Source organism: Dermochelys coriacea, chromosome 9, assembly GCF_009764565.3.
Source record: "Dermochelys coriacea isolate rDerCor1 chromosome 9, rDerCor1.pri.v4, whole genome shotgun sequence".
In the NCBI taxonomy this organism is placed as follows: domain Eukaryota; kingdom Metazoa; phylum Chordata; order Testudines; family Dermochelyidae; genus Dermochelys; species Dermochelys coriacea.
This window is the reverse complement of record NC_050076.1, coordinates 104,688,029-104,715,506: the sequence shown is the minus strand read 5'-3', so window position 1 is coordinate 104,715,506 and position 27,478 is coordinate 104,688,029. Positions and strand designations below refer to the sequence as shown.

The window sequence follows — 27,478 nt, the reverse complement described above, 5'->3', positions numbered from 1 at the left end:
CCTTGCCCCAGTTCCTACACTGGGGACATTGTGACTCTGTCTACCCAGCGCTATGATTACGCTCCTGCTTTCCTAGCCATCCTAGGCTTGTCCGGCCAGGTTGGCTGACCCAGGCATCGGTCTCTTTGGCAGGACAAAGTGTACCAGTTCTGCTGCAAGGACTGCTGTGAGGACTTCAAGCGGCTGCGTGGGGTAGTGTCCCAGTGTGAGCACTGCAAGCAGGAGAAGCTGCTGCATGAGAAGATCCGCTTCTCTGGGGTGGAGAAGAACTTCTGCAGTGAAGGTATATGGAGAGAGCATGGGAGAGGGAGGCGTCTGCTGCCGGCCCCATGGCTTGGGGAAAGGAGAGACCTTGTAGTGGAATGGAGGGAAGTCTGTTGTGCCAGGGCAAAGGCCTTGCCTTGTAGTGCAGGGAGGCTGATTCAGTGGTGGAGTCCTGGCTGCCAGCACCTGGGAAGAGGCCTTGCCATCCAGTGTTAGCTTGGGAAGGGCTGTCTCATTGCTTTTCTCTGTCTGAGGGTTGTGAGAGACAGCAGGTGGCAGCTCCGCACCTCCTGTCATCACACATCTGCACTCCTGCACCTGGGCGGGCCTGGCCTGACCTTGTCCTGCCTGGCAAGTTCCTGCACACAGGAGGCTGGAGGCGTTTGTTTGGAGTTACGCTCTTCCTAGGAGAAAAGAGGTGAGAGATGGCAAATCCCCGGAGGTCCCATGTCGTCCCAGCCCCGGGGCCAGTGCAGGATTGTTCCCGACAACATTGTGCTCTGTTGTGTCTCCACACACCTGGCTTCTGGTCTTGTTCAGGTCAGGGAGTCCCCCAGTGCATCCTGGGAAGGTTTCACTCCTATTGTTTCTCCGCAGGGTGTGTGCTTCTTTACAAACAGGATTTTACCAAGAACCTGGGTCTGTGCTGCATCACCTGCACCTACTGTTCCCAGACCTGCCAGCGGGCGGTCACCGAGCAGCTGGAGGGCAGCACCTGGGACTTCTGTAGTGAAGACTGCAAGAGCAAGTACTTGCTATGGTACTTCAAGGTCAGTATCGGCATTGGCAGCCTTGTGCTGAATTGCTGGTGTGGGCACTGATCCAGAGAACTGGGTCCTGCTGTGGGGAGCTGGCCCTGCTGGCGTGCCCAGCTGGCCCTGCTGTGGGGAGCTCCCGTTGCTGGAGTGCCCAGCTGGCCTTGCTGTGGGGAGCTGGGCCTACTGGAGTGCCCAGCTGGCCTTGCTGTGGGGAGTTGGCCCTGCTGGAGTGCCCAGCTGGCCCTGCTGTGGGGAGCTGGCCCTGCTGGAGTGCCCAGCTGGCCCTGCTGTGGGGTGCTCCCGTTACTGGAGTGCCCAGCTGGCAATGATGGGACACTGCTGTGGGGAAGCTCATTAGTCAATCTTGCCAGAGTGCTGCTCTGAGGAAGTTCGTACTGCTGGAGTCCACAGCTAGTGGTGTTGTGGAGAAGATTGCGCGGCTGCTGACAGGGCACTTCTGTGGGAAAGCTCACAGCATCTTGCCAAGTGTTCCTCTTTCTCTGCACGCAGAGTGGGTGTGGTTAGTTACTTGGTTGTTTGTGTCTCCTACCACTCGGGGCTTTAGGCAGCTCGGTGCCATGCCTGCAAACGTCAAGGGAAGCTGCTGGAAACCATCCACTGGCGGGGGCAAATCAAACACTTCTGCAACCAGCAATGTCTGCTGAGGTTTTACAATCAACAGAACCAGCCCAACCTGGACACGCAGAAGGGGCCCGAGAGCCTGCTGAACAGTGAGTAGGAAGGAGGGAGAGACTCCAGCAGAGCTCAGCCCGAGAGACAGGGAAAACTGGAAGCTCCAGTGCTGGGACTGGACGAGACACTAGGGAACAATCCTGCGCTGGCCCCTGGAGGGATGGACTGAGTGGGACTTACTGGGGCTTCTCCATCTCTAACGTCTATGGTTCTATGACACACAGGGCCCAAATGGGAGGAGCCGGTGCCAGCATGCTGCCTGTAGCTCTCACTCTTAGCCAGGATGCTCAGGGATTTAACGGGTGACTCCAGCCTCAAGTTGCCAGCTAGGAGCTTGATTTACAGGGTTAGGGGACAGCGTGGTTTGACTTGATAATCCACCTGCAGCCCGCACCACCTCTGAGCTGTGACCTCCTCAGATCTCATAAACTAAGCAGGATTGGGCCAGGTCAGTGCTTGGATGGGAGACCTTCAAGGAACACCCAGGGTGCTGCAGGAAGTGGTGCTGGTGATGTTGTAGGTGGGGCTCTTCCCTCAGTCAGAAGTGAGCCAGTAACGGAGCAGGACAGTAGAGGGTGCTGTCCTGCTCTTTTAATGAGACATGACATGGAAGTCTTACTGCTTGTCCGTAATCCCAGGCAGTTGTGGGGAGTGCTGGGGTTGCTAACCCCAGTGTCCTGGACAATCCTGTTCTGTGTTCCGGCAGTTCCAGTTGGAGTCTGAATTCTCTCTGCCTGTTGTCCTGTTTCCTGTAGTTAACTTGTGTAAATCAGCGGTAGGACATTGCAAAGTGCCTTGGGATCTCCCTGGATGGCAGGTGCCAACTGGTACCGTGAGGGGACACAACTAACCCTGTCCTGGGGACACAGATGTAGCCTTGCTCGGCTTGGCTCTTCTTGGGGCCAGGACCACCTCCTGTGTTACTCAGTTGATTTGGTTTAGGCTTGTACACTGCCCAGGACATGTGATGCTTTTGCAATACTGGGAGATTAAATGACTTGAACTTCAGATGGACCCAGCATCAACAGCTCTGACTTTTGCCAAACCCTGAGCCTGCTGCCACAAGCACTACACTCTTAGAAGAGCAAATATTCCTCACTGAGAAAATCCCTGGCTCACCTGCACCAAGGCAAGGGGAATACACTGCAGAGACCAGGGCTCTGCCCCCAGTCTCCAGGATCTGTTGCCAGGAGAAGGGGACAGGAATGGACTGGCACCATAAACCGGATGGATGGCAGAGCAGCTAACAGCAGAGCTGTTCCATGTACTCCTGGTGAGAAGCAGCACTCAATAAGTGGCAGCCTTTTCTGTAGCCAGTGAAGTCCCTGAGCGCTGTCTAGAGATCACCCCACCTAAAGCATGTTGGAGCAGCAAAGGCCAGGAGCGAGGGCAAGGCCCCTCACATCGGAGGGGGATGGGAGAGCCTGTGTGCTGGAATCACCCACCCTGGCAGCCCTAGGGGCCAGGAACTTGTGGAAATCTGGATAAAGCACTGTTGGCCCCTCGTGGAATTGAGACATCTGGAGCTGAGGATCCAGCCAGGCAAGATGTGTCAGGCTCCCCCGACAGAGGGCGAGTGTTACACCTGCCATTTCCCAGTTCAGTAGCATTGTCTCTGCCATGTTCTGATCTCGCCTAGCCACAGGGGAAGCTGATAGCTGCACTGTCCATTGATGGTAACATGGACTCTTCCACAACTGAAGGCGCTGCAACCCACCACCTCCTTCCTTGCCCTTGAGGTGGTGCATACTCTGGAGAGGGTCTCTGGAGACCTCTGGAGGTGCCCTCTGGAGCACCCACACAAGAGCCGCCTGGGCAAGCAAGCCATTCGCTCCCTCTAGGTCCTAGGGAAGGACCTGTTTCACACTCCATGGCCATTGCTTCTGCAGTGCAGACTGCTGGGATCTGTGAGAGTTCCCCTCTGTAATCAGCCAGCCTATCAACCAGTGTAGCTGATCTGCTTTATCCCCTTCAACAGTGATAAATAGGTGGCTCATCTGAAATGCAACCAGTGCTGCCCACCTTTGATGGCAGTGTCATTTGTATGTGAGCCCAAGAACAGGCATGGAGCCTCCTGAAGGGAGACTGGGACTTTACAAGGATGTTTTCTCAGCACAGAGCAGTACATACATGGGAAGTGAAAGGCTTGAATGATCTTACTGCTGCATGCCACCCCTGATCCCCAATTTGAGCTGGGCAGGTGCTAGGTCTTAGGAAATGGGTAGGTCAGAAGCCAACTCTGTGTAGTAACTAACTAGATTCCAATCAACAGCCCATGGAGTTCAGGTCTGCAGCAGGATTCCCCTGGGGATCCCAGGTTTGGAGGGGGATGTTCCTGTCTCAGAACTGATGGGTTCAGAGTGACTTGCCAAAGCACAGAGAGACAGCAGGAAAGAGCTCTTCTTGCAGGGATGTGTATTCTGGTTGGGCCCTGTACAGGTTCAGCTCCAATCAGGCTAAACCAGGAAAGGCGTTTCTGCCAGCAGTGCTCCGGATGGTTCAGGTGACAGCACAAAGGAGCATGTTGGGACCAATACTCTCTTCCCCAGTGCTGTGGAGATGGCACCATCTCTCTAGACGCAGCCGCAGGATCAAAGGGGTGAAGAACTCTGGAGGGCCACGAGTGGTAAGAAACCAGAAGCTGTGCCTGGTTCAGACCTGGAGCCTTGTACAGTCCTGATTCCCAGTCCATCCCAGGCATAGCCGCTGGCTGCTCACTTTCCAGGGTCTTGTGCTTCATGGCTTTCTGGAGCTTGTTGTCCCTGTGACCCTGTGGCTGCTTCTGGAAAGATGGTGCCCCGGGAACTGCTTAGCGATTTGCAGGTTGCTACTACCCTTCTTCAGACTGGGTCTCTATGTGTGAGCACCAGAGCCTCAGGCTGGTGTTGGGGAGACCTGGGTCCCAGAGCTGTTGACAATCTCTCACTGGGAAGGATTGACTCTCCAACGGGCCCTACTGCACTTCCTCCCTCTCGGGCCAGCCAGACATTCCTACGCAGAATGGCAATCTTCCCAAATGGGGCTTTGAGAGCTCCTGACATGATGGCAGGAGGAACCCAAGAACCAGACAGTGTGCTTCAGAGGGGCACCTGACCCAGAAAATGGGGGATTGGTCACTTAGCTTTTGGGGCTCTGTCAGGGACCTTCTAGGCTCCCAGCCCCACATGCAGAGAGTCCTTTCTCTTTGGTCAGGTGGGGTGCTGCTGTAGGCCTCTGATTGCTCCGCTGCAAAGATGCCTGTCACCCAGCCTCGCTCATGCCCCACAGCCCTGGTCTTCCCTGCTGACAGCCATGGTTTCTTGGAGGCAGGCACGTTGTGGGCTCTGTTCTGTCTGGGCTGTCTGTCTGTCTGCTGAGAGGTGGAAGGTCCCCTGAGAGACCTGCAGATTCTGCACCTGGGGACGCTTGCCAGCCCTGTGGCAGGATTTTGGGGCAGGACTTGCTGCCCCCACCCCCCCAGCAGGAATCATCAAGTGGGCTGTGCTCAGATTTCCCAGCAGCACTCTGAAATTTCCTAAAGAGAGAGAAGATCTGTGTGGGTCAAGCACCCAAAAAGGGCTGGTCCCATGAGCCCTTCTGTTGCCTGACAGGGCTGGGCCATTGGCAGCTCCTTGCTCTCCTCAGGGAGGAGTGCACTGTGGGGGACAGGTGCCGCCGTGACTCCTGCTCCTTAGCATGTTGAGGCTCTGCTGAAGCCTGCATGGAGAGATGAGCATGGCATTGCTGCTCCGGCTTCGTTAGTACCATGTACAGCAGTCCCTGCCCACCGGCGCTAACAGTCTAATGCCTGCTGGGTAATTCTGGACACGATGGCAGACCCGGATGAAGGAGCTGACAACTACTCCTGAGAGGGGTTTGGGGAGACCATTCGTCTCTATGGTTAGTAGCTGGCTGGCTGATGTCCTGACCTGCTATTACCTTTGCCAGACAGAATCCCTGAGTCAGGTCATCTCTCTCCAGCGTGCACTTGGCTATGCCATCCTCGCTCCTGGGGGACAAGGTGGGGCAGATTTCGGCAGTATGGTTAATCATTTGTCCTTTTCTGCCACCTTCCTCCTGAGGATCCCAAAGCACTTTGCAAAGGGGGTACCCTGGTTTACAGAGGGAAGACTGAGGCACAGGGAGGGGAAGTGGTTCAGCTAAGGCCATGCAGCAGGTCAGTGGAATAAAAAGTCTGGAATCCGCTGCCCACCCACTGTGACAGGGTTGGGTAGGTATCAGGCCAGCACTGACAGCTGGGATGGAGTGCTGGGAAGAGCAAGATAACAATGGAGACGATGATGTGATTTTTTTAAGTTCCAATATCTTGCGAGCTCATCGGGTTAGAAACATTGCAAGTACAGTCCAGGACTGGCCCTGGGTTGGTGGGAAGAGAGCATGTTAGTCCCTGCCCTTCTGGCCAGTGCCTGCTGCCATGTTCAGGGATCCACCAGCCTGAGAGCACAGGCAGGCAAGAATGCAGCACATGCTCAGGGTTCTTCTCTTTCCCTTGCAGGTCAGACTCCCGAGCCCAAACCTCCTGGCTCTTCCCCACAGAAAGCAGAGACTAATATGGTGAGGCCCTTGGGCTACCCTTGCCCTAAGGGGGGACTTCCTGAGTTGATAACAAATTCTAGGACCTGGCCAGTGTTTCCGGGATGGCACTGGCCCCATCTGAGGCTGGGGCAGCATCTCTATGCATGGGCAGAGGAGCCTGAGCTGTGCTGCTGGGAACTGGCCTGTGGAGAGGGCAGTACGGCTGCATGGGCAAGTGGCAATGGGTGACTGGCCCTAGGAGAGCAGACAAAGGCCATGGGAAGGCACATCAGTGTAAAGCTTTTGAGTGGTTTCCAGCATCGCCTGATGCATGCCCTCACCCTGTTTTCCCCCCTGGCCCATGGCTTTTCATTTCACTCGCAAAAGCCTGGGACCCTGAAAAGACCAAATTCCTTCCCTGCTCCCTAGAGTGGGACTGATGGGTGCTACACTCCCTGCTGATTGGGGCTCGTTGGTCACCAGCTCTGAGCTTGCCGCTCCTTTGGCCAGGTCTACACCCCTGGGCAGTGCATCCCATTCAGGGCTTGGCTCCCTGGCATGGGGTGTGTCCATAGGTACAAGCACCTGCTGGGTGTTTGGCTTGAGAGCAGTGAATGGGGCTGGGGTGGGCACCTGGGGGTCTGCCTGAGATGGGGGCAGCGGGAAGCACCACCAGCAACAGCTTCAGGGAGAAGAGTCCTGGCCATGAGGAGTGGGCCTTTGCCATGTGGGTTGTTGGGGAAAAGGGGTGTTCACTAGCACAGGACACAGACTTGCCCCTTTCTGGATCTTGACAGGTGTCTGCAAAGGCCTCCTCAGCCCAGATGTCCCCAGCCCCCCCACCGCCACCAGTTCCAGCCACGCCTCGGAAGAACAAGGCTGCTATGTGCAAACCATTGATGCAGAACCGGGGTGTGTCCTGCAAGATAGAAGTGAAGTCCAAGGGATGTCAGACAGGTAAAAGCATATGCTGTGTCTTCCTGGGGCTGCAGGGACCACTGGGACAAGCTCCTGAATGTGTGTAAACTCACTGAACACCCAGCACCAAATTGAGAGGGGAGTGGGAGTGGCTGTAACTCCTGTGCTGAAAGCCTGGAGGGGAGGGGAAGCAACTCACCAGTAGGTGCCAGCTGAAGAGAGGTGGTCTGCCCCTGCTGAGTGCGGAGCAAGTTGGCCCAGTCCACATTCTAGCTTACTCCTCGAATAGCACCTGTGCCATCTGTCCCTGCAACCTCCTCACCCCTTTCTTTGGAAAGCCAGGAAATTCTGCACCTCTTGCTTGCTAACTGGCCACTTCCCCAGCAATCCCCACTGCTTAGCCCCTGCTGGTGCTGCATCCATCCCAACAGTAGGCATGAGGGGACTGTGCCTTCTCCCTAGGGCCAAGTGGGATTTTCAACTCTGGCAGGTTCTTGCATGTCACTCCAGAGAGCCAGTCTCATTTGGGGCCAGGGGGCAAGCTGACTATGCGCAGGCTCTGGGCGGCAGCAGCATCCAAGCTAGCCTGGCAACGGGCTCCAGGCAGACTGCCGAAGAGGTCTGTCCTGGCGAGCCATTGATGTGCTCGTGGCATTCCCTTCTTGGGGGAGTCAGCAATCTAAATGCCATTAGCACTGTAAGACGTGTCCCTGGCCATCGGTTCTCTAGGAGAGGAGGGTTTGCAGCAATAGCCCATCACACAGGATTTGCCTGTGAGTTAAGGGAGCTCATGTCTGGGTGTGCATGCAGGACCAGGTAGCGCTGCAGTGGGTGTCAGCATAGGGAAGAGAGTGAGAGATTTACAGCCAGCAGGGGGTGCTGCAAGGAATAGAACCAAGGGAGAGACTGGTCCCCATCCGAGCCAGCAGAAGGCGCTGACATGCCCTTTGTTCTGTGCCAGAGGCAGACTGGAAGCCACAGGTGATTGTGTTGCCGATCCCTGTTCCGATCTTCGTGCCTGTGCCTATGCATATGTACTGCCAGAAAGTACCCGTGCCTTTCTCCATGCCTGTCCCGGTAAGCAACACACCCATCTGCTCGAGCTCCCCTTTCCCTGACTCTCCTCTTCTGCACGGGCCCACCTTCCTTCCTCTCTCCTGGCTTTGGGTGCACTTGGCAGAGCCAATTTGCTGTCGGGTGCAGGCCCCAAAGCGGAGGTCGTGTTTGGCTCTGACCTTTGCCTGGTGTCCTGCTGACTGATAGGTGCCTGTGCCAATGTTCCTGCCCACAACGCTGGAGAGCACGGATAAGATAGTGGAGACCATCGAGGAGCTGAAGGTGAAGATCCCTTCCAATCCCCTGGAGGCTGACATCCTGGCCATGGCTGAGATGATCGCAGAGGCTGAGGAGCTGGACAAGGCATCCTCAGACCTATGTGGTAGGTTTCATTGCCATTCCCTGTGCTGGAGCCCTCTCAGGAGCTGGCCGGGGCTCAGTTGCTACAAAAGACAGCCCTTCTGTCCATGCTCCAACTTCTGCACAGCCTGGAGGGTGGGAGGTGGTTGCTAACTCTGGGGAGCACCCCCACTAAGATGGATGCCACTGAGAAAGCACCTGAAGAGCTGTGTTTCTGGCAGAGAACTGTGTCTGCAGCCCTGTCTGGTGGGGATAGGAGTACTGCACATGTACCTTAACCACCCTGGGTTCATTTCCAAATGATTTATTTTAAAATGGAGTTCCTGGCAGGAGTGCAAGTCGCTGTCCCTCATGGGCTATGGGTGTGCAGCACTGCACACAGACTAAGCATTTCCCAAGCAGTCACCTGAGAGCTGCGTTTCTTGAGTCCTATTTCACAGCCTCTGACTTGGTCTCCGGGAGAGACCATAGGGCCGCTCCGAGCACTGGATAAGGCTCTGCAGTGTGGCTTTTAGGGAGGTCAGCTGCACTTTAGCACAGAGCCTCAGCCTAACAGAGTCTGTTTAATTCTGCAAGTGTCATTTGACCCATTATGTCTGTTTCCAATTGGAGGGGGTGGGGGAGGCTAATTTGGAGTGTAAGTATCCTGAGCTGCTCTTGTGTCCGCAGACCTGGTGAGTAACCAGAGTGCGGAGGGTCTCCTGGAGGACTGCGACCTGTTTGGGCCAGCGAGAGATGATGTGTTAGCCATGGCTGTCAAGATGGCAAATGTCTTGGATGAACCTGGCCAGGACCTGGAGGCCGACTTCCCCAAAAGTAAGAGCAAGCTGCGTGGGGCACAGGGATGCATTCAGACTGCCGTAGGGACCCTGCTGCTCAGGCAGCATTTACAGAGAAACTGTCCCTGTTCAAGAAACAAATGGCCAGCTGGGCACACAGTGGCAGCTGGAGGCAGAAGGGGCTGATAGGTTTGAGGGGTGGAGTTGGTTCCTCCAACATGAGCATCAGGAGAGACAAAGAGGGCAGTGAACACGCTGAAGTCTCTCTGCACAATTGCAGGGAAGCCAGTGAGGCTCAGCAGTGACCCTGGGCCATGGCAAGTCAGGGTCACTACGTGCAGCCTATAAAGGGCAGGGAGTGGGCGGCCCACACTGCGTGGCATAAGGAGTAATATCAGGGAGACACAGATCAGTTTAGCAGCAAAACCTGAGAAAGGTGAGTCCAGGATGAAGCGCGGTATGGCTGTGCCATATCCCTTGGAGAATCCTGCCTCAGCTCTGGTGTGTCTCAAAGTGAGCTTAGCTGCTCTGGATTGCGACAGTGTCTCCTAAATAGGGCTTTGCCGAAGGCTAGTGCCAAGTGACCTCTGAGCTGGGCGAGGCATCCATCAGGGAATGGGTTAGGTCTGTCCTTCGCTAAATCTGCTCCAGGGATCTGGCTGAATAAACAGCAGACTGATCCAATGTGCCGAGGCTAGAAGTGTGGGCAGGAAATAGAGCAGGCAACTCCACAGGGGGCTGGCTCATTGGCTAGGCAGGTGTAGGTCAGAGATCCCTGGAGTACTTAACGGGGCCCCTCACTGTCAAGAAGTGGGAGGCTCCAATGAGCCAAGTACTGTCGGACTGAGGGAGCGTGCCTACAAGCCCTGTACCCAGCAGGGCAGCGGCCTGGCCGCAGCATTGGAAGAGGGAGAGGATTTGGGACCATGGCACAGCAGGGGCTCAAGAGGTGCCTTTGGGGAACCCCCCTCAAAGGGGTGGTTTGCTGAATTCTTTCAGAGGCCCAGTGTTATCATGCACTATGGCTTAGTGCTGTCAGTGCTGCTGCCTGCCATTGGCTGGGGCTAGGAGATCTCCCTGGGGGGGAATCCCTGGGTAATGCCCACATTAGCCCGGCTGGCTCTGTCTCTTTGGGGGGATGGCGTGGCTGGCGAAATCCCACACCTGTGAACCCTTCTGTGCTGCCTTGTTTCCCGTCAGACCCTCTGGACATTAACCCCAGTGTGGATTTCCTCTTTGACTGTGGCCTGGTGGGGCCAGATGATGTATCCACAGATCCAGACCTCCCTCGCACCATTCGGAAGGTGAGGGCTGCATATGCGTGTGTGGGGCTGCAGTGGCCCAGGGCAGCTGGTGGACATTGCCTGCTGAACCCTGTGGGGTTCTGGTCTCAGTTTGGGCCATATGGGGGGCAGGAGGTGGGCTGTGGGAGGGAGTTTTGCCACTGAGTGGACTGCAGCCCAGATGCCAGGTTCTCTCCTTGGATGCAACCTAGATGGAGCTACTATAAGGTGGGTGCAAAACTGTTTGGAAAACCGTTCCCAGAGAGTAGTTATCCGTGGTTTACAGTCATGCTGGAAGGGCATAACGAGTGGGGTCCCGCAGGGATTGGTTCTGGCTTTGTTCAATATCTTCATCAATGATTTAGATAATGGCATAGAGAGTACATTTACAAAGTTTGCAGATGATACCAAGCTCGGAGGGGTTGTAAGTGGTTTGGAGGATAGGATTAAAATTCAAATGATCTGGACAAACTGGAGAAATGGTCTGAAGTAAATAGGATGAAATTCAATAAGGACAAATGCAAAGTACTCCATTTAGAAAGGAACAATCAGTTGCACACATACAAAATGGGAAATGACTGCCTAGGAAGGAGTACTGCGGAAAGGGAACTGGGGGCCATAGTGGACCATAAGCTAAATATGAGGCAATAGTGTAACGCTGTTGCAAAGAAAGCGAACATCATTCTGGGATGTATTAGCAGGACTGTTGTAAGCAAGACACGAGAAGTAATTCTTCCATTCTACTCCTGACTGATTAGGCCTCAGCTGGAGTACTGTGTCCAGTTCTGAGCACCACATTTCAGGAAGGATGTGGAAAAATTGGAGAAAGTCCAGAGAAGAGCAACGAAAATGATTAAAGGCCTAGAAAACATGACCTTTGAGAGAAGATTGAAAAAACTGAGTTTTTTTAGTCTAGAAAAGAGAAGACTGAGAGGGGACATGATAACAGTTTTCAAGTACATAAAAGGTTGTTACAAGGAGGAGGGAGGAAAAATTGTTCTCCTTAATCTCTGAGAATAGGACAAGAAGCAATGGGCTTAAATTGCAGCAAGGGCGGTTTAGGTTGGACATTAGGAAAAAATTCCTAACTGTCAGGGTGGTTAAGCACTGGAATAAATTGCCTAGGGAGGTTATGGAATCTCCATCATTGGAGATTTTTAGGAGCAGGTTAGACAAACACCTGTCAGGGATGGTCTAGATAATACTTAGTCCTGCCTTGAGTGCAGGGAACTGGACTAGATGACCTCTCACAGTCCCTTCCAGTCCAATGATTCTGTGTCCTGCGAGGCGCGGTCTTGCTGTAGATTTTCCTTCTGAAGGAGCCAGGCTACTCAGCTCTAAGTGTAGAGGGGTCCTGAGTTCAATTGAACACTATAGTCAGCCTATTAGAGGGTGTAGGGCTGTCTGTAGCTGAGTCTGTACTGCTCTCAGAGCTTTGTAGGCACTAAACAGACCTTGGGAATGTCACATGAAGATCAAATGCTCATCAACATATCACTGACTTCTCTGACCCAGAGAGCTTTGGCCCTTAGAGCTTCTAGGCTTTGTTGGCTTTGCTGTGGGAGTTCACAGCCTCTGTTAACATTTTGAATTAGTGCCATTATTGCAGCTCCTGTTGTGCGGGAGAGGGCTGGTCTGATGGTTGGCAGTCTCTTTTTGGTGATAGCTCCGTGGCTGTCCCCGGTCTGTCCTCACTGGTAGCAAGTTTTGGTCCTTTGCCCCAGCAGTGCCGGCACTGGTCTGTTGTAGCACACTGTGAGGATGGGTTGTTCCTGCATGCTAAACATGCTAATAAGGCATCTGAGCCTGGTCTCACAGCTGATTGCCCTAATCATTACTGTTGTGGGCATTCAGGAGAGACCTTCCAGTATTACGTTTCTGAGTCTGTGGGCATTCTGGGATCCTTTGGGACTGTCAGTAATACCTGCCTTTACACTACATATGCTCTGGCATTCCCAGTCTTACGGTGCACTTCTCTGCAGGGTCAGAAGCGTCTCGTGCTCTCCGAAAGCTGCTCCCGGGACTCCATGAGCAGCCAGCCCAGCTGCACAGGACTGAATTATTCGTATGGGGTGAATGCCTGGAAGTGCTGGGTGCAGACAAAGTACGCCGGCGGGGAGTCCAGCAAGGGAGAGGAGCTGCGCTTTGGGCGTAAGTGCTATCTCTGCCCCAGGGATTGCTAGGAGGGGTTGCAGCATCAGGCTGCAGAGCCCAGTGGGCCTGGGAAGCCTGTCCAAGGAGCTCCTGAGTCCAGCAAGCCCCAGGGACCTGTCCCTGACGCCAGCAGCCAGGCTCCCTTGTCAGCACTGAGCACTCCACCCCCACGAGAGCTCTTGCCTGAGGTTGATCTGCTTCTCTCTCTGCAGCTAAGCCCATGCGTATCAAAGAGGATATCCTGGCCTGCACAGCTGCCGAGCTCAACTATGGTCTTGCGCAGTTCGTCAAGGAGATAACACGGCCCAATGGCGAGCGCTATGAGCCAGACAGCATCTATTACCTCTGCCTCGGCATCCAGCAGGTAGGGGGGCTCCCCTTTGTGTTCTCCATTCCGATGCCAGGCAATGGGAGAGCGTGGGCAGGCCTTGCACACACCCCTCACCCTAGTACCAGTAGGCTCTCTCCTGGGCCTAACATCCTCCCCACCCCAACCTGTACCCGAGGGTGGGGGACTCCCCTGGCCTGCTCCCCCCATGACCCCTAATAACTATCAGCTCTTTGTGTTCTGGCAGTGTGAGATCACACTGGGGGCTGTCTCTTCAAGTGTTTTTTTTTCAAGGCCTCTAATTCTCCTCACCTTTCTCTGAACTCCCTCTAATTCTGCAATGTGTGATCTGACCGGTACTAGGAATGGCCAGGCTGGGTCAGAATAAAGGTCCATCTAGCCCTGTATCCTGTCTCTGACAGTGGCCAATGCCAGGTGCCCCAGAAGGAGAGAACAGAACAGGGAATCATCCAGTGATCCATCCCCTGTTGCCCATTCCCAGCTTCTGGCAAACAGAGACGAGGGACACCATCCCTGCCCATCCTGGCTAATAGCTATTGATGGGCCTATACTCCATGAACTTATCTAATTCTTTTTTGAACCCTGTTATAGTCTTGGCCTTCACAACATCCTCTGGCAAGGAGTTCCACAGGTTGACTGTGCGTTGGGTGAAAAAATATTTTGTTTTGTTTGTTTTAAACCTGCTGCCTATTAATTTCATTTGGTGACCCCTAGTTCTTCTGTTATGAGAAGGAGTAAATAATACTTCCTTATCTACTTTCTCCACACCAGTCATGATTCTATAGACCTCTCTCATATCCCCCCTTAGCCGTCCCTTTTCCAAGCTGAAAAGTCCCAGTCTTATTAATCTCTCCTCATACGGAAGCTGTTCCAAACCCCTAATAATTTTTGTTGCCCTTTTCTGAACCTTTTCCATTTCCAATATATCTTTTGTGAGATGGGACGATGACATCTGCGCGCAGTGTTCAAGGTGTGGGCGTACCATGGATTTATACAGAGGTAACATGATACCCTATGGTAGAGTCTCTGCAGCAGTCTTCCTTGGTCAGTCAGATGCATCCATGTATTCCACATAGGTGTGTGCGCACCCAGCGCACCGGAGCTGGAGAATTTATCCTAGCAGTACCTGTAGAAGGCGGAGCTCACGCCTCATGCTGATAGTCCCTCCCCTGGCTATTGCAGGTCAGCGCTGCTCTACCCCTTCCGTTCCTTCTTCCTGGCCGGAGCCGGAGCTCTGTGTGGCTCCTAACCTCACAACCTCACTATGTCTTAGTGCCTTTCTCCAGTTGGGTCTAGTTAATTAGTGCCCTTAGTCTGTTCTGTGTTAGCATTAGTTTCAGTATTTCAGTATCAGATGGTGATGGCATCACTAGGGATTAAACATTGTCCGTCGTGTGCGGGAGTGATCCCAGCAACGATCCCCACATGCAGAGCTGGCTGCGCTTAGACAAAGTCTACGGCAAGGAGTGGTGTTCAGTTTACAAATCATTCACCAAACGGACTCAGGTAGCGAGAGATCTTGGTCTAAAGCAGCCCCTTCTTGAACAGGCATGTGTCCTGTTTCGGCCCCAAGGCCTACATGGGATCAGAAGTCGCCCTCTGGTTCTGAGGGTGCTGCAGTTTCACAGTCTGGAGCTGGTGCCTCCCTGAAGAGATGGAGGAGTCTCTCCCTGCTGAGTATGCCAAGAAAGAGGTCTCATAGGACTGGTCATGGCTGCTTCAGGTTGTGTGGGTACTCGTCTGCTTCCTCCAGAAGGAATGTGGACCGAAACGATGTGATGGAGCAGTTTCCCTCAACCACTCCCTGGTACTGCACAGGGAGGTCAGAGACCCTGTACTGTTGTCTCCAGTTCTGGCCCCCTGGCATCCATTGAGTCTGGTACTGACGAGGGTGATGCCAGCACTGGCTGTTTCTGTACCAGTGGCGTAGCAAGCGGCAGTGGACCTCTGCTTTTGTGTCCCGACTTCTTCCTTGGTCATAGAATCATAGAATCATAGAATATCAGGGTTGGAAGGGACCCCAGAAGGTCATCTAGTCCAACCCCCTGCTCAAAGCAGGACCAAGTCCCAGTTAAATCATCCCAGCCAGGGCTTTGTCAAGCCTGACCTTAAAAACCTCTAAGGAAGGAGATTCTACCACCTCCCTAGGTAACGCATTCCAGTGTTTCACCACCCTCTTAGTGAAAAAGTTTTTCCTAATATCCAATCTAAACCTCCCCCATTGCAACTTGAGACCATTACTCCTCGTTCTGTCATCTGCTACCATTGAGAACAGTCTAGAGCCATCCTCTTTGAAACCCCCTTTCAGGTAGTTGAAAGCAGCTATCAAATCCCCCCTCATTCTTCTCTTCTGCAGACTAAACAATCCCAGCTCCCTCAGCCTCTCCTCATAAGTCATGTGCTCTAGACCCCTAATCATTTTCGTTGCCCTTCGTTGTACTCTTTCCAATTTATCCACATCCTTCCTGTAGTGTGGGGCCCAAAACTGGACACAGTACTCCAGATGAGGCCTCACCAGTGTCGAATAGAGGGGAACGATCACGTCCCTCGATCTGCTCGCTATGCCCCTACTTATACATCCCAAAATGCCATTGGCCTTCTTGGCAACAAGGGCACACTGCTGACTCATATCCAGCTTCTCGTCCACTGTCACCCCTAGGTCCTTTTCCGCAGAACTGCTGCCGAGCCATTCGGTCCCTAGTCTGTAGCGGTGCATTGGATTCTTCCATCCTAAGTGCAGGACCCTGCACTTATCCTTATTGAACCTCATTAGATTTCTTTTGGCCCAATCCTCCAATTTGTCTAGGTCCTTCTGTATCCTATCCCTCCCCTCCAGCGTATCTACCACTCCTCCCAGTTTAGTATCATCCGCAAATTTGCTGAGAGTGCAATCCACACCATCCTCCAGATCATTTATGAAGTTATTGAACAAAACGGGCCCCAGGACCGACCCCTGGGGCACTCCACTTGACACCGGCTGCCAACTAGACATGGAGCCATTGATCACTACCCGTTGAGCCCGACAATCTAGCCAGCTTTCTACCCACCTTATAGTGCATTCATCCAGCCCATACTTCCTTAACTTGCTGACAAGAATGCTGTGGGAGACCGTGTCAAAAGCTTTGCTAAAGTCAAGAAACAATACATCCACTGCTTTCCCTTCATCCACAGAACCAGTAATCTCATCATAAAAGGCGATTAGATTAGTCAGGCATGACCTTCCCTTGGTGAATCCATGCTGACTGTTCCTGATCACTTTCCTCTCCTCTAAGTGCTTCAGGATTGATTCTTTGAGGACCTGCTCCATGATTTTTCCAGGGACTGAGGTGAGGCTGACTGGGCAGGACTTTGCCAGGGCTACATCGTTTATAGCCCATTGACTGGGCAGGCTGCTGAACCGAACAGAAGAACGGCCATACTCGGTCAGACCAAAGGTCCATCTAGCCCAGTATCCTATTGTGACAGGTTTGGTCACAGATACCCCCTTGGGACTCTCACCTGACATGCTGGAATTACTTCTGAGCCCATTTTCCACTGCCAGCTTGGGACTCCAGAACCCTGCCTTGTTGAGCTATTGCTAGCCTTCTGCAACACAGACCCAGGGTCTGGTCCACGCCCCCAACACTGCAGACTTTAACCAAAAGCTGCTTAGCAAGTCACCTATTTCCAGCACCCCGACACCAAGCTCCCAATGGAATACAAACCCCAAATAAATCCGTTTTACTCTGAATAAAGCTTATATAGGTTAAATTCATAAATTGTCCACCCTCTATAACACTGATAGAGAGATATACACAGCTGTTTGCTCCCCCAGGAATTAATCACTTATTCTGGGTTTCTAATAAACAAAAGTGATTTTATTAAGTATAAAAAGTAGGATTTAAGTGGTTTCAAGTGATAACAGACAGAACAACGTGAGTTACCAAGCAAAATAAAAACAAAACACACAAGTCTAAGCCTAATACATTTAGAAACTGAATACAGGTAAATCTCACCCTCAGAGATGTTCCAGTAAGCTTCTTTCACAGTCTAAAAAGAAAAGGAGTACTTGTGGCACCTTAGAGACTTACAAATTTATTAGAGCATAAGCTTTCGTGAACTACAGCTCACTTGCATCATAAGCTTTCATGAGCTACAGCTCACTTAGATTCATAGATTCATAGATGCATAGATACTAAGGTCAGAAGGGACCACTCTGATCATCTAGTCCGACCTCCTGCACAGCGCAGGCCACAGAATGTCACCCACCACTCCTATGAAAAACCTCACCCATGTCTGAGCTATTGAAGTCCTCAAATCATGGTTCAAAACATCAAGGAGCAGAGAAGCCTCCCTCCAGTCAACCATGCCCCATGCTACAGAGGAAGGCAAAAAAACCTCCAGGGCCTCTCCAATCTGCCCTGGAGGAAAAATTCCTCCCGACCCCAAATATGGCAATCAGCCAAACCCTGAGCACATGGGCAAGATTCACCAGCCAGATACCCAGGAAAGAATTTTCTATAGTAAATCAGATCCCATCCATCTAATATCCCATCTCAGGGGATTTGGCCTGTTTACCCTGAATATTTAAAGATCAATTACTTACCAAAATCCCATTATCCCATCATACCATCTCCTCCATAAACTTTATCGAGTAGAATCTTAAAACCAGATAGATCTTTTGCCCCCACTGCTTCCCTTGGAAGGTTATTCCACTTCATCGGATGCAAGTGAGCTGTAGTTCACGAAAGCTTATGCTCTAATAAATTTGTTAGTCTCTAAGGTGCCACAAGTACTCCTTTTCTTTTTGCAAATACAGACTAACACGGCTGCTACTCTGAAACCTTTCATAGTCTAGACTCTTTTCTAGTCTGGGCACAATCCTTTCCCCTGGTATAGCGCTTGTTAGTTCCAGCTCAGGTGGTAACTAGGGGATTTCTTATGACTGCAGCCCCCTTTGTTCTGTTCCACCCCCTTTTATGGCTTTAGCACAAGGTGGGAATCTTTTGTCTCTGGGTCTCCACCCCTCCTTCTAAATGGAAAAGCACCAGGTTTAAGAAGGATTCCAGTACCAGGTGACATGGTCACATGTCCTGTGAGACCCTAAGCCTCCATTCTTCCCAGCCTAACTCACATGAACACAGGAAGGCTTACAAGTAAACAGAGCCATTTACAACCAATTGTCCTGGTTAATGGGAGCTATCAAGATTCTAAACCACCATTAATGACCCACACTTTGCATAGTTACAATAGGACTTCAGAGTAATACTTCATATTTCTAGTTTCAGAAACAAGACGGATACATTCATACAAATAGGATGAACACAGTAGATTATAAGCTTTGTAATGATACCTGATGAGACCTTTTGCATAAAGCATATTCCAGTTACATTATATACACACTTATAAACCTATTTCCATAAAACATATGGAGTGCAATGTCATACCTGTCTTCTGACAGTGGCCAGTGCCAGATGCCCCAGAGGGAATGAACAGTACAGATAATCATCCAGTGATCCATCCCCTGTTGCCCATTCCCAGCTTCTGGCAAACAGAGGCGAGGGACACCATCCCTGCGCATCTAGCTAATAGCCATTGATGGACCTGTGGGTCTGTTAGCACCACACACCGATGTTTCCCTTCCACAGTTAGTGGAAATGGGCTGGGGCTGGGACCAGGCTCATCACAAGGGACCTCCTCGGTGCCAGGAACAACTCTGGTATTCCTGTTGTCAGCGTGCACTCATCACTCTCCACTTTGGCTCCGTCAGTCACCTGGGTACCACTGCTGGTTTTGAGGTTGACACCACTTCCAGCACCAGAAATGATGGAGGTGTAGTCAGTGCTGGTGATTCTGTTTCCACCGTTGGCCCCAATTCCCTCCATCCTGGGCTATGGGTGAGTCAGACTGGTTGCTACACGCTCTGGGCAGCTGCCACCTTGATCTCCTGACGCCCCGGATTCCTTGGCATCCAGGTCGGGATCTTCCTCCTCTCGCTGTCCATTGCCTGACCTGCATCGGGGGCTGTTCATGGAGTCCAGTCTCTGGGTATTCAGTGCAAAGGAACTGAGGCAGGGAAGGGCGCAGCCACCTTAGGTAGCCGGGGGGGGAGGCTTTGAGCATGAGGTCCGAGTGCTGCCTCCTTTGGGTACTGCTAGGAAAACTTCTCCAGCTCCAGCACGCTGGGCACGCACCAAGTGAAATACACGTCTGCATCATACTTACAGTACAGAACCATTTCATCTTGTGCCCAACACTGCTGTCTCCCTTCACTGTCCATGTGTTCTCTCCCTTCTAGTACCTGCTGGAGAACAACCGGATGGTGAATATCTTCACAGACCTTTACTACCTGACCTTCGTGCAGGAGCTGAACAAATCCCTGAATGGCTGGCAGCCCACACTCTTACCAAACAGTACGTGTCCTTTATTAGTGGCCACTACGGTCAAGCTCTCAGGCCTGGCTGGAGTTGGCCAAGCGGGGACCACCTTTGCCCCTTCCCCTCCATGGGATGCTTCCTAGGGAAGTTTGCCATAGGAGACAAGTGGATCCTTGAATCCTCCTGAGCGCACAGAGCCAGGCCTGCCCACCCTTATTCCTAGAGGGGGAAGGCCACTGCCCCTGCTGCATCTTGGAGCTGCATATAACCTCCCCCCAGGACCCCACAGCAGAGTTGGGCCAGGGATTGTTGGCAGTTGGGATTCAGCATCACAGGCTGGCTGAGGGTTGAATCCAGGCTAGCAGGTGCCCTTGGAAACCACGTTCTCTGTCCAGATACAACAAGGGACTCTCCATCCAGCCACTTTTGGACTAGGCTGCTGCTTTCCATAGCAGGGGAAGGCCCTGCCCCAGCCTTTGGGAAGCACTGTGTCAGACCAGAGGGCTTATTAACCCTTGTCTGCTTCCCAACTCCCAGGCCAGAGGTCTTTGACCTCCCTGGCTTCCTGGCATAGTCCAAACAGTAACAGAGAGCCATTCCAAGGCACTCGGCCCCCAGTTAGACACCTCCATAAGGGCTGTGCTTTCCCATTCTGGGCCCAGGCTGGGTGCACTTGTCTCCATGCACCCTGAGAGCAGTCAAGTTAACTGTCCCAGCCTCTTGCCTGCCAGGGGAAGCTCTTGGGCTGGAGCAGTTTGCCTGGGTTTTGCATGGGAGTTGCCTGTTCCTGTCCTGCCTGCTGCTCTCCCTTTCCCTCTGACTGTACTAGCACATGCAGCTGTGCGTGACACTCCGTACCAAGCTGTGCGGCGGGAGCCCCTTGGTATGGTCTGGGGCTGGCTTGCACCAGCTGTGCTGTGGTGGGTTAACCTAGGTTGTGTCATGGCTGGGGAGGGTACAGTGGGACAGCTCCCAGCCTGGTATCGGCAAGCATGGCTCCTCTCGCTACTCCACAGGGCAAGGGGCTCTGTTGTAACAGGTGTTGTTCTTCCACTGAACCATTGAGCCAAGCTCCCTCTGCCCCAGGCAGGGAGAGAGATCCAGGGGAGGACCCCAGTGCCCTGGCTGATGTTCCCCTGACACACGTGGCTGAAACTGGGCTGATGGTGGCAGCCACATCCCCTCCAGTCTCCCTGCCGGGCCAGACCCGGGGAGCCCGCAGCATTACAGACGCGTGTGACCCAGCTTCTTCCGCTGTGTGCTTGCAGACACGATCTTCTCCCGTGTGGAGGAGGAACATCTCTGGGAGTGTAAGCAGCTGGGGGTGTACTCCCCCTTTGTCCTCCTCAACACCCTCATGTTCTTCAACACCAAGTTCTTCGGCCTGCAGACTGCGGAGGAACACATGCAGCTGTCCTTCACCAACGTGGTGCGCCAATCCCGCAAGTGCACTACAGCCCGGGGCACCACCAAGGTGGTGAGCATCCGCTACTACGCCCCTGTCCGGCAGAAAAAAGGGCGAGGTAGGGGCCTGCACATGTCTGTCTCCCCACCCCTGCCCCATGTGTGCACTGCTCTGACTTGGCCTCTCTCTGCAGACAGCAGTTCTGGGAAGCGGAAGCGAGAGGAGGAGCTGCCAATCCTGGAGCAGCGGGAGAACAGGATGAACCCACTCCGGTGCCCGGTCAAGTTCTATGAATTCTATCTCTCTAAATGGTGAGTCTCCCAGGGAGAGGGAGCCACCGTCCATCTGCCGGGGCATCCCCTGCACTCCTGCAGCCCCATGTGCCCAGTCTGTCCCCTTGACTGGCTGGAAGGACATTGCAGAGCAGCCCAAGGCCACAGCCTTTGCAAAGAGCTGTGCAGAGCACTGACTGCCAGGGCCCTGCCAGTGAAGCAGGAGGCATGGGGTGTGTGTCTCCAGGGGTTGGTTTCTCACATCCCCAAGTCCTGTCTGTGTCTGCCATTGCCGGAGTGCTGTGATCACAGCTCTGGGGCCAAGTAACTCGTCTCAGTGGGCACCATCCTCAGTGGGTATTCTTATAACAAGGTTTAAAAGAGAACTGGATAAATTCATGGAGGTTAAGTCCATTAATGGCTATTAGCCGGGATGGGTAAGGAATGGTGTCCTTAGCCTTTGTTTGTCAGAGGGTGGAGATGGATGGAAGGAGAGAGATCACTTCATCATTACCTGTTAGGTTCGCTCCCTCTGGGGCACCTGGCATTGTCCACTGTTGGTAGACAGGATACGGGGCTGGATGGACCTTTGGTCTGACCCAGTCTGGCCGTTCTTATGTCCCTCCCTCCCCTCAGATTGGCAGGAGGAGGTGGCTGTGGTGCATCGGGACCCCCCACTCCTGCCTGCCATGAGCACTGTCCCAGGTCACCTTGGGAGAGGAGCTCCAAGCCCAGCTCATGGGCCTTTTCCTGCAGTGCTAGTGCCTCCTTTACAGACGCTCAGACGAGTGGGCTCTAGGCCTCTCCTGGGTAAATATGGGGGCACTTGGGCTTGCTGGGTTCCAGGTCAGGAGGGAAGGACTCGATGGGCTCAGGGTGGCTGAGGAGGCCAGGGCTCTCTGGGCTCTAGGTTGAGGTTCACTCTGCCCCCCTCTTGCCACAGTCCAGAGAGCCTGCGGAACCGGAACGACGTCTTCTACCTGCAGCCAGAGCGGTCGTGCATTGCAGAGTCACCTCTCTGGTACTCGGTCATCCCCATGGACAGGAGCATGCTGGAGAGCATGCTGAATCGCATCCTGGCCGTCCGGGAGATCTACGAGGAGCACAGCCGGGGTAGCGGCCTGGAGGAGGACATGGACTGAGCGCAGGCCAGGGCTGGAGCATGGGCAGGCGGCACCCAGAGCCCCCTGGGCTGGGTCTGCTCTGGCCTGGGAAGGCATCTCCCCTGCTCCTCCGACCTGGCCAGGGTTGCGGCATGTGAGTGTGGCATGGCATGGGGGCGTAATGCCGCTCCCAGCCCTGCAAACGTGGTAGCACTGTCCAGCTCAGTGAGTGTAGGACTCTGAACATCCCTGCCTGATGCTAGTAACCTGCCGTCCCCCTCCCACATCAGCCCCCTGGCACCCAGGCCCTACTTGTGCTCTGCCTGACTGAGGCAGTGTCCCACCTTCTCCCACCTGTCTTCCCAGGGGTGGAGATACAGAGCCAGTCCCTCTCCCAGCCAGGAGCCCCACAGGGCACTGGGCCAGTGAGCCCTGCCTGTCCCCTCTCCCCAGGGCTGTTCTCGGTCTCTCCCTGCCCGGTGTAACATGAACACCAGGCTGTGGGGCCATGGGGAGGAGACTGCTCAGTGCAGCGGGGACAGGCTGGGTCTAGTAGCCCGCACAGGAGGCCCTGAGCCTACAGTCAGTTCCCTGCCCAAGCAGCAGGAGTGGGGAAAGGAGCCATGCACAGCACACAGGGCCCTGGGAGGAGCTGTGCCAGCCGGGGTAGCAGGGCCATTCCCAGAAGCTGAGTCTATTGGCTGGACCATTCCCATCTCTGCTGGAGCGGGCTGTGTTCCCAGAGGGGCCTGGCTGCGCTGTCTCTGGCTCCTCATCTCATTCTCCTCTTCAGCAGCACAGAGGTCAATACCCAGGGGGCTCCTGGGATCTCCCTTCCCCAGCTCTGCATTAGCTGTGGCTTCACCCTGCATTGTGCACTCTCAGCAGCCACTGGGGGCCGTTGAAGGTCTGAATTCTGCATCGGGCATGGGAGCCAAGGGGCATCCTCGCTGCCAGGGCTGAGGAGCAGGGGCCCCTCCCTGCCCCCCAAGCTGTAGCAGAATGGATGGTGCCCCTGTTGCTAGCCTAACACTATCAGATGGAGGAGGTAGCCTCTGTGCCTGGACTCATTGCTGCTGGGCCCATCTCCTCCAAGCCTGCATTAGATTGAGAATCCTGCTGGGCCACACCAGGCCAGAACCTGCGAGCAGTGGAGGGGGGTCGCAGGTCAAGGAGGGAGTGGAGGCTGCCTGGGTCTCTCTGATCGCCCAGCCCCTGCCCCAGCTTTGCTGTTCCCTTCTGGCTCCCTCCCCTTGGTGTTTTGTTTTGATTTTTTTATCAGCTGTCAATGGGACTCGGCACTGTCTGTTGAGTCTGTATATATTGTTCTGGGACCTGGCCTGGGGCCCTCTGTCTCCATGTCAAGAGTGAGCCAGTCACCGGTCTTGTTGTAGTGCTAACGGGGCGTTAGACTAACCTTGTGTCTCTAGCAACCATTCATTTCAAATAAAGACGCAAAAACCTGCTGGCAGCTGCTGTCCTTAATCCACTGAAGGGCAGAGCAGGAGCTGCCTCTGCTCCAGGGAGGAAGCTAGGGCCGCTGCCCCCTTGCAGGTATCAGAGGCTCAGTCATCAGGGAGTTATGCCTGATCCCTGTCACCTTGCCTCTGCCATCCATCCCAGGGTCTGTGCCGGATGTAGGACCAGGTCTGGCAGCTCACCTGCCAGGGCACCCTATCCAGCAACTGGGAGCTGTAATTCCCAGCATGGGTCAACCTGCGAGCTCTGCCTGCAATAGGACCTAAAGCTGTGTGTCCATGGTGGCCTGTCGCTTCTGGCATTAGAATCTACGAATTGTGGTGGGAGCAGGCCTGGCCTGCATGCAGAGCGGGAGGGAGGCCCATGGCCTTCCTGCCTCCATCTCCTATGAGCTAAGCAGGGAGTAGCCAGGCTGTGCCCTTGAGGGAGTGAGGGGCAGCCTGTGTACAACACAGCCTTCTCCAGAGGCTACAATTCTGCAGCTGGCAACCTGACCAGTCCTGCGTGGGACCAGAGGAGAGTGTGGGCAGGAGACAGCCAAGCAGCCCTAGGTCCAGATTCACGGAGCCTCCCTGCAATGAGCTGAACTTGTTCTAGTGCTGGGGGGCTGAAATGAACGGTGGGCCCTGCAGGCACCATCTCTCCAGCTGCTGTTGACCTTGGAAGAAGCTTCCTGCGCTAGCCCTGGTTCCAGCTGCAGTGATGGTCCCTTCCCTGTGTTACTAAGGCGATCGTAGCAAAACCTGCAGCAACCTCCCTGCCCACGTGCCCCTCCCAAAGCTAAGGCAAGTGACCAGAGAGGATGAGACAGAACTGCAATCCAGAGGTCGCTTCCTTGTAATGTAGCCCAAGCCTGTATCCTTCTCTCCCTTGTCCCCACAGCAAAGCCCAGGAATCCTGAAGGCTGCAGGGAGGGGCCTCTCCCATTCAGTGCAGAGCAAGGGCCTGGATCCTTCTTGGGGAGAGCAGAGAGACTCTGTCCAGCAGGAAGTTCCCTTCCTGCCCCGTGCTGTGGCCCTGCACGCAGATATCCTGGGCAGGGGCAGAGAAAGAAGCAGTTTAGGACTGAATTCCCCTCTCCTGCTAGGGGTCTGTGTCTTGGCTACGGGACAATGTGCCTGCCTTTTGCAGAGCTCACGTCATCTTGTTCCACTTTTCACAAGAGAGAAAAGTAAATCTTGTCACAGCAGGGGGTGCCCAAATACAGGGTCCAGTGCAGCCTTGGCAGGAGTCCAACAGCTGTAGCTGCTGCTGAAACCTCAACATCACCTGAATATCACAGCTGCAGTCTTTGCTTTCCCACACACATTGCCCTGGGAGGTGGAGATGGTTAGAGAGTCACCCTGGCTGGGGCACGGGGCTGCGGAAGGAGCCACATGGCTAGGATGCAGTGGTAGTGGGGCCTAGGTCTTCCTGCTTGGAGCAGCACCATCTTCCCTGACAGGCTGTTACACCAGCAGCCTGCAAAGCTGTGGACCATCCAGCAGGGCCCAGGGTGCATTGCAAAGGCTATGTCCAGTCCCATTCTCTTTGCTAGGGCCTGGAAGGGTCTCTTGGCCCTGAGCAGCCTTCTACTATGAGTCTCTGCTGTGGCCTTCCTGAGCTCTGCTACTGCCCAGGAGCAAAAGGGGGGGGCATCTCCACCCAGAAAAGGGGAAACACCAGTGGGGCTGTCCAGGTCCAATGCAGCCCTGAGGCCTTGTCGTATGGGAAAGGAAAAGTTACAGGCTCTGCCTGCGTCCTATCAAGTGTGGACCATTTACCCCTGTTGGCTCCCTGCCTCCTGCCCCTGGCAGCCACAAAGCTGCTGCAGAGCCACTGAGGGGAGAGGGCTTGAGCTGTGCATGTCTGGCCCAGGTTTCAGGCTCCTGGACACTGGTGTCTATATTATGGGCCCAGTATTTCCATGGTGGGGACAACATGGTATCCATGGAAACACAACAGGCTCCTGAGCCGAGTTGTGCTCCCTGTGATGCAGCCTCATGGTAACAGTGCTTGTCTGGTACAAGAGCCCCCTTCCCCTGCCTGTCAGCTCTGGGCCAGTGCATCCGGCTCTCAGTGCAGGGCTGGGCCGCCACAGTTAAACAGCCAAGTCACTGGGTCTCAGCTTAGCGCTGGATTTACTGGATCTGCTGCAATGGTTCTTCCATGGCCAGGCCCTGATTACCTGTCTCGCGGCTGCTCCATGCTGCACTGCTGTCCCCGCCTGCTGAGGGAGCTGTTTGGCTGGTGTAAAGCTGCAGTGGAAGGCTGGGGTCAGCAGGATGAGGAAGGCTGTTGGCTGCAGCACAGTGGGGAATATGGTGGTCGCTTGTTTCTCTGGGAGTGTTGGAGCTGACCTTGGGGCCGCGCGCCTGGCAGTGGTCGGCTGCCAGCCCCTGCCTGCACTTGGTGAAGCCCAGGTGGTACATTTCTATCAGATTGAGGAGCAAAGACAGGCAGGCCACCCCCGTCATGAAGAGGACAAAGATGGTCTTCTCGGTGGGCCGGGCTATGTAGCAGTTAACCGTGTTGGGGCAGGGCCAGCGGTTACACGTGTAGAGAGGCTTTAGTTCAAACCCATACAGTGCGTATTGGCCCACAATGAAGCCCACCTCAAAGAGCATCTTAAAGACAATGTGGCAAATACAAGTCCTCAGAATGGCCCCCTGCAGGCGGATTTTGCCATGAACATCTTTGATGGAAGATTTATGCTGCACCAGGGGTTCCTGCTGGGCCACCCAAGTCTCCTCTCGCTGCTGCTCCTTCTCCGCCATGCGCACCAGATGCAGGATGTGGCCCAGGTAGACGAGGCTGGGAGTGGAGACGAAGATGATCTGCAGCACCCAGAAGCGGATGTGAGAGATGGGGAAGGTTTTGTCATAACAGACATTCTGGCAGCCTGGCTGCTTGGTGTCGCAGGAGAAGCCCGACTGTTCGTTCCCCCCTACTTTCTCGGCAGCTGCCCCCAAGACAAGGATACGGAAAATGAACAGGACAGTGAGCCAGACCTTCCCCACCACTGTGGAGTGCTACTGAGCACTCTCCAGAAGCCTTCCCAGCAGGTTCCAGTCACCCATGAGTGCAAATACAGGCTCATCCTAAAAGAGAGGAACATGCCCACACATCGGCATCCCAGAGACTCCGGCACCCTGCACTGCTCCAGACCTGTGAGAAGCTGGCATGGGGGCACCCTGCACTGGGCACGTCCCTACAGTAGAGCCCTCCCCAGCCCTACTGCACACACCAGTATCCGGAGCTTCCTCCCTCGGGTCCTAGAACAGCAATGCCTGATAGCCAGATACAGCTCACAGCCATGCTTGCCTTTTGTGGCCAGGGATGTGTTTGTGAAAGCCATGTGCCTAGCTCAAGAGCAAAGCCAGGGCAGGGAGCGGGTTAACCTGAGGCTACCTGAGCCCATCAGCTGCCTATGGCTGCAAGACCCCTCCAGGATTAACCCGTTTGACCCTGGTATCCTGCTTTAAGAGCACTGATTGCTGGAGACTGGCTCTGCGGTGGCTCCAGGTTCAGCACAGCTCAGCTCTGTTCCTAGCTCTGCAGCAGCCTCTCAAGGCAGCTGGAAATCAGTGGCCTCCTAGACAGAACAGCTGAGCAGGTCCCTGTGGAGGAAGTCAAGGGGCTGGACAGCATGGGGAAGGCTGCACTGCGCTTTCCTCTTCTAGGGATTAACCCAGGTTGAAAGCTCCAAGGCTAGAATTCAAGTCAATGCTGTTTTACTCAAGCCCTTTACCTGG

The 27,478-nt window shown here is 54.2% G+C and overlaps 2 protein-coding genes across 7 annotated transcripts in view; one reads left to right on the top strand and one right to left on the bottom strand.

Annotated features, from left to right (window-relative positions):
- ZMYM3 (zinc finger MYM-type containing 3) overlaps positions 1-23,730 on the top strand; it is a 55,877-nt gene extending 32,147 nt beyond the window's left edge. For 5 of the 6 annotated variants that reach the window (XM_038416214.2, XM_038416217.2, XM_043492852.1 and 2 more), the window contains exons 11-25: positions 133-283; positions 862-1,034; positions 1,588-1,753; positions 6,211-6,269; positions 7,028-7,187; positions 8,110-8,225; positions 8,412-8,586; positions 9,234-9,380; positions 10,544-10,647; positions 12,609-12,777; positions 12,993-13,144; positions 19,407-19,521; positions 20,754-21,008; positions 21,084-21,201; positions 22,106-23,730. In XM_038416214.2, coding sequence (XP_038272142.1) covers positions 133-283; positions 862-1,034; positions 1,588-1,753; positions 6,211-6,269; positions 7,028-7,187; positions 8,110-8,225; positions 8,412-8,586; positions 9,234-9,380; positions 10,544-10,647; positions 12,609-12,777; positions 12,993-13,144; positions 19,407-19,521; positions 20,754-21,008; positions 21,084-21,201; positions 22,106-22,304 — 2,259 coding nt within the window. In that variant the 3' untranslated portion in view covers positions 22,305-23,730. The remainder of the gene's footprint in view (positions 1-132; positions 284-861; positions 1,035-1,587; positions 1,754-6,210; positions 6,270-7,027; positions 7,188-8,109; positions 8,226-8,411; positions 8,587-9,233; positions 9,381-10,543; positions 10,648-12,608; positions 12,778-12,992; positions 13,145-19,406; positions 19,522-20,753; positions 21,009-21,083; positions 21,202-22,105) is intronic. The other variant, XM_038416221.2, reaches the window with a different exon arrangement.
- Positions 23,731-25,864: 2,134 nt separating this feature from the next.
- On the bottom strand, positions 25,865-26,803 carry LOC119861276 (gap junction alpha-3 protein-like). Its single transcript, XM_038416232.2, is given in 1 exon segment — positions 25,865-26,803. A coding segment is annotated over 1 exon segment (939 nt).
- Between the last annotated feature and the right edge of the window lie 675 nt (positions 26,804-27,478).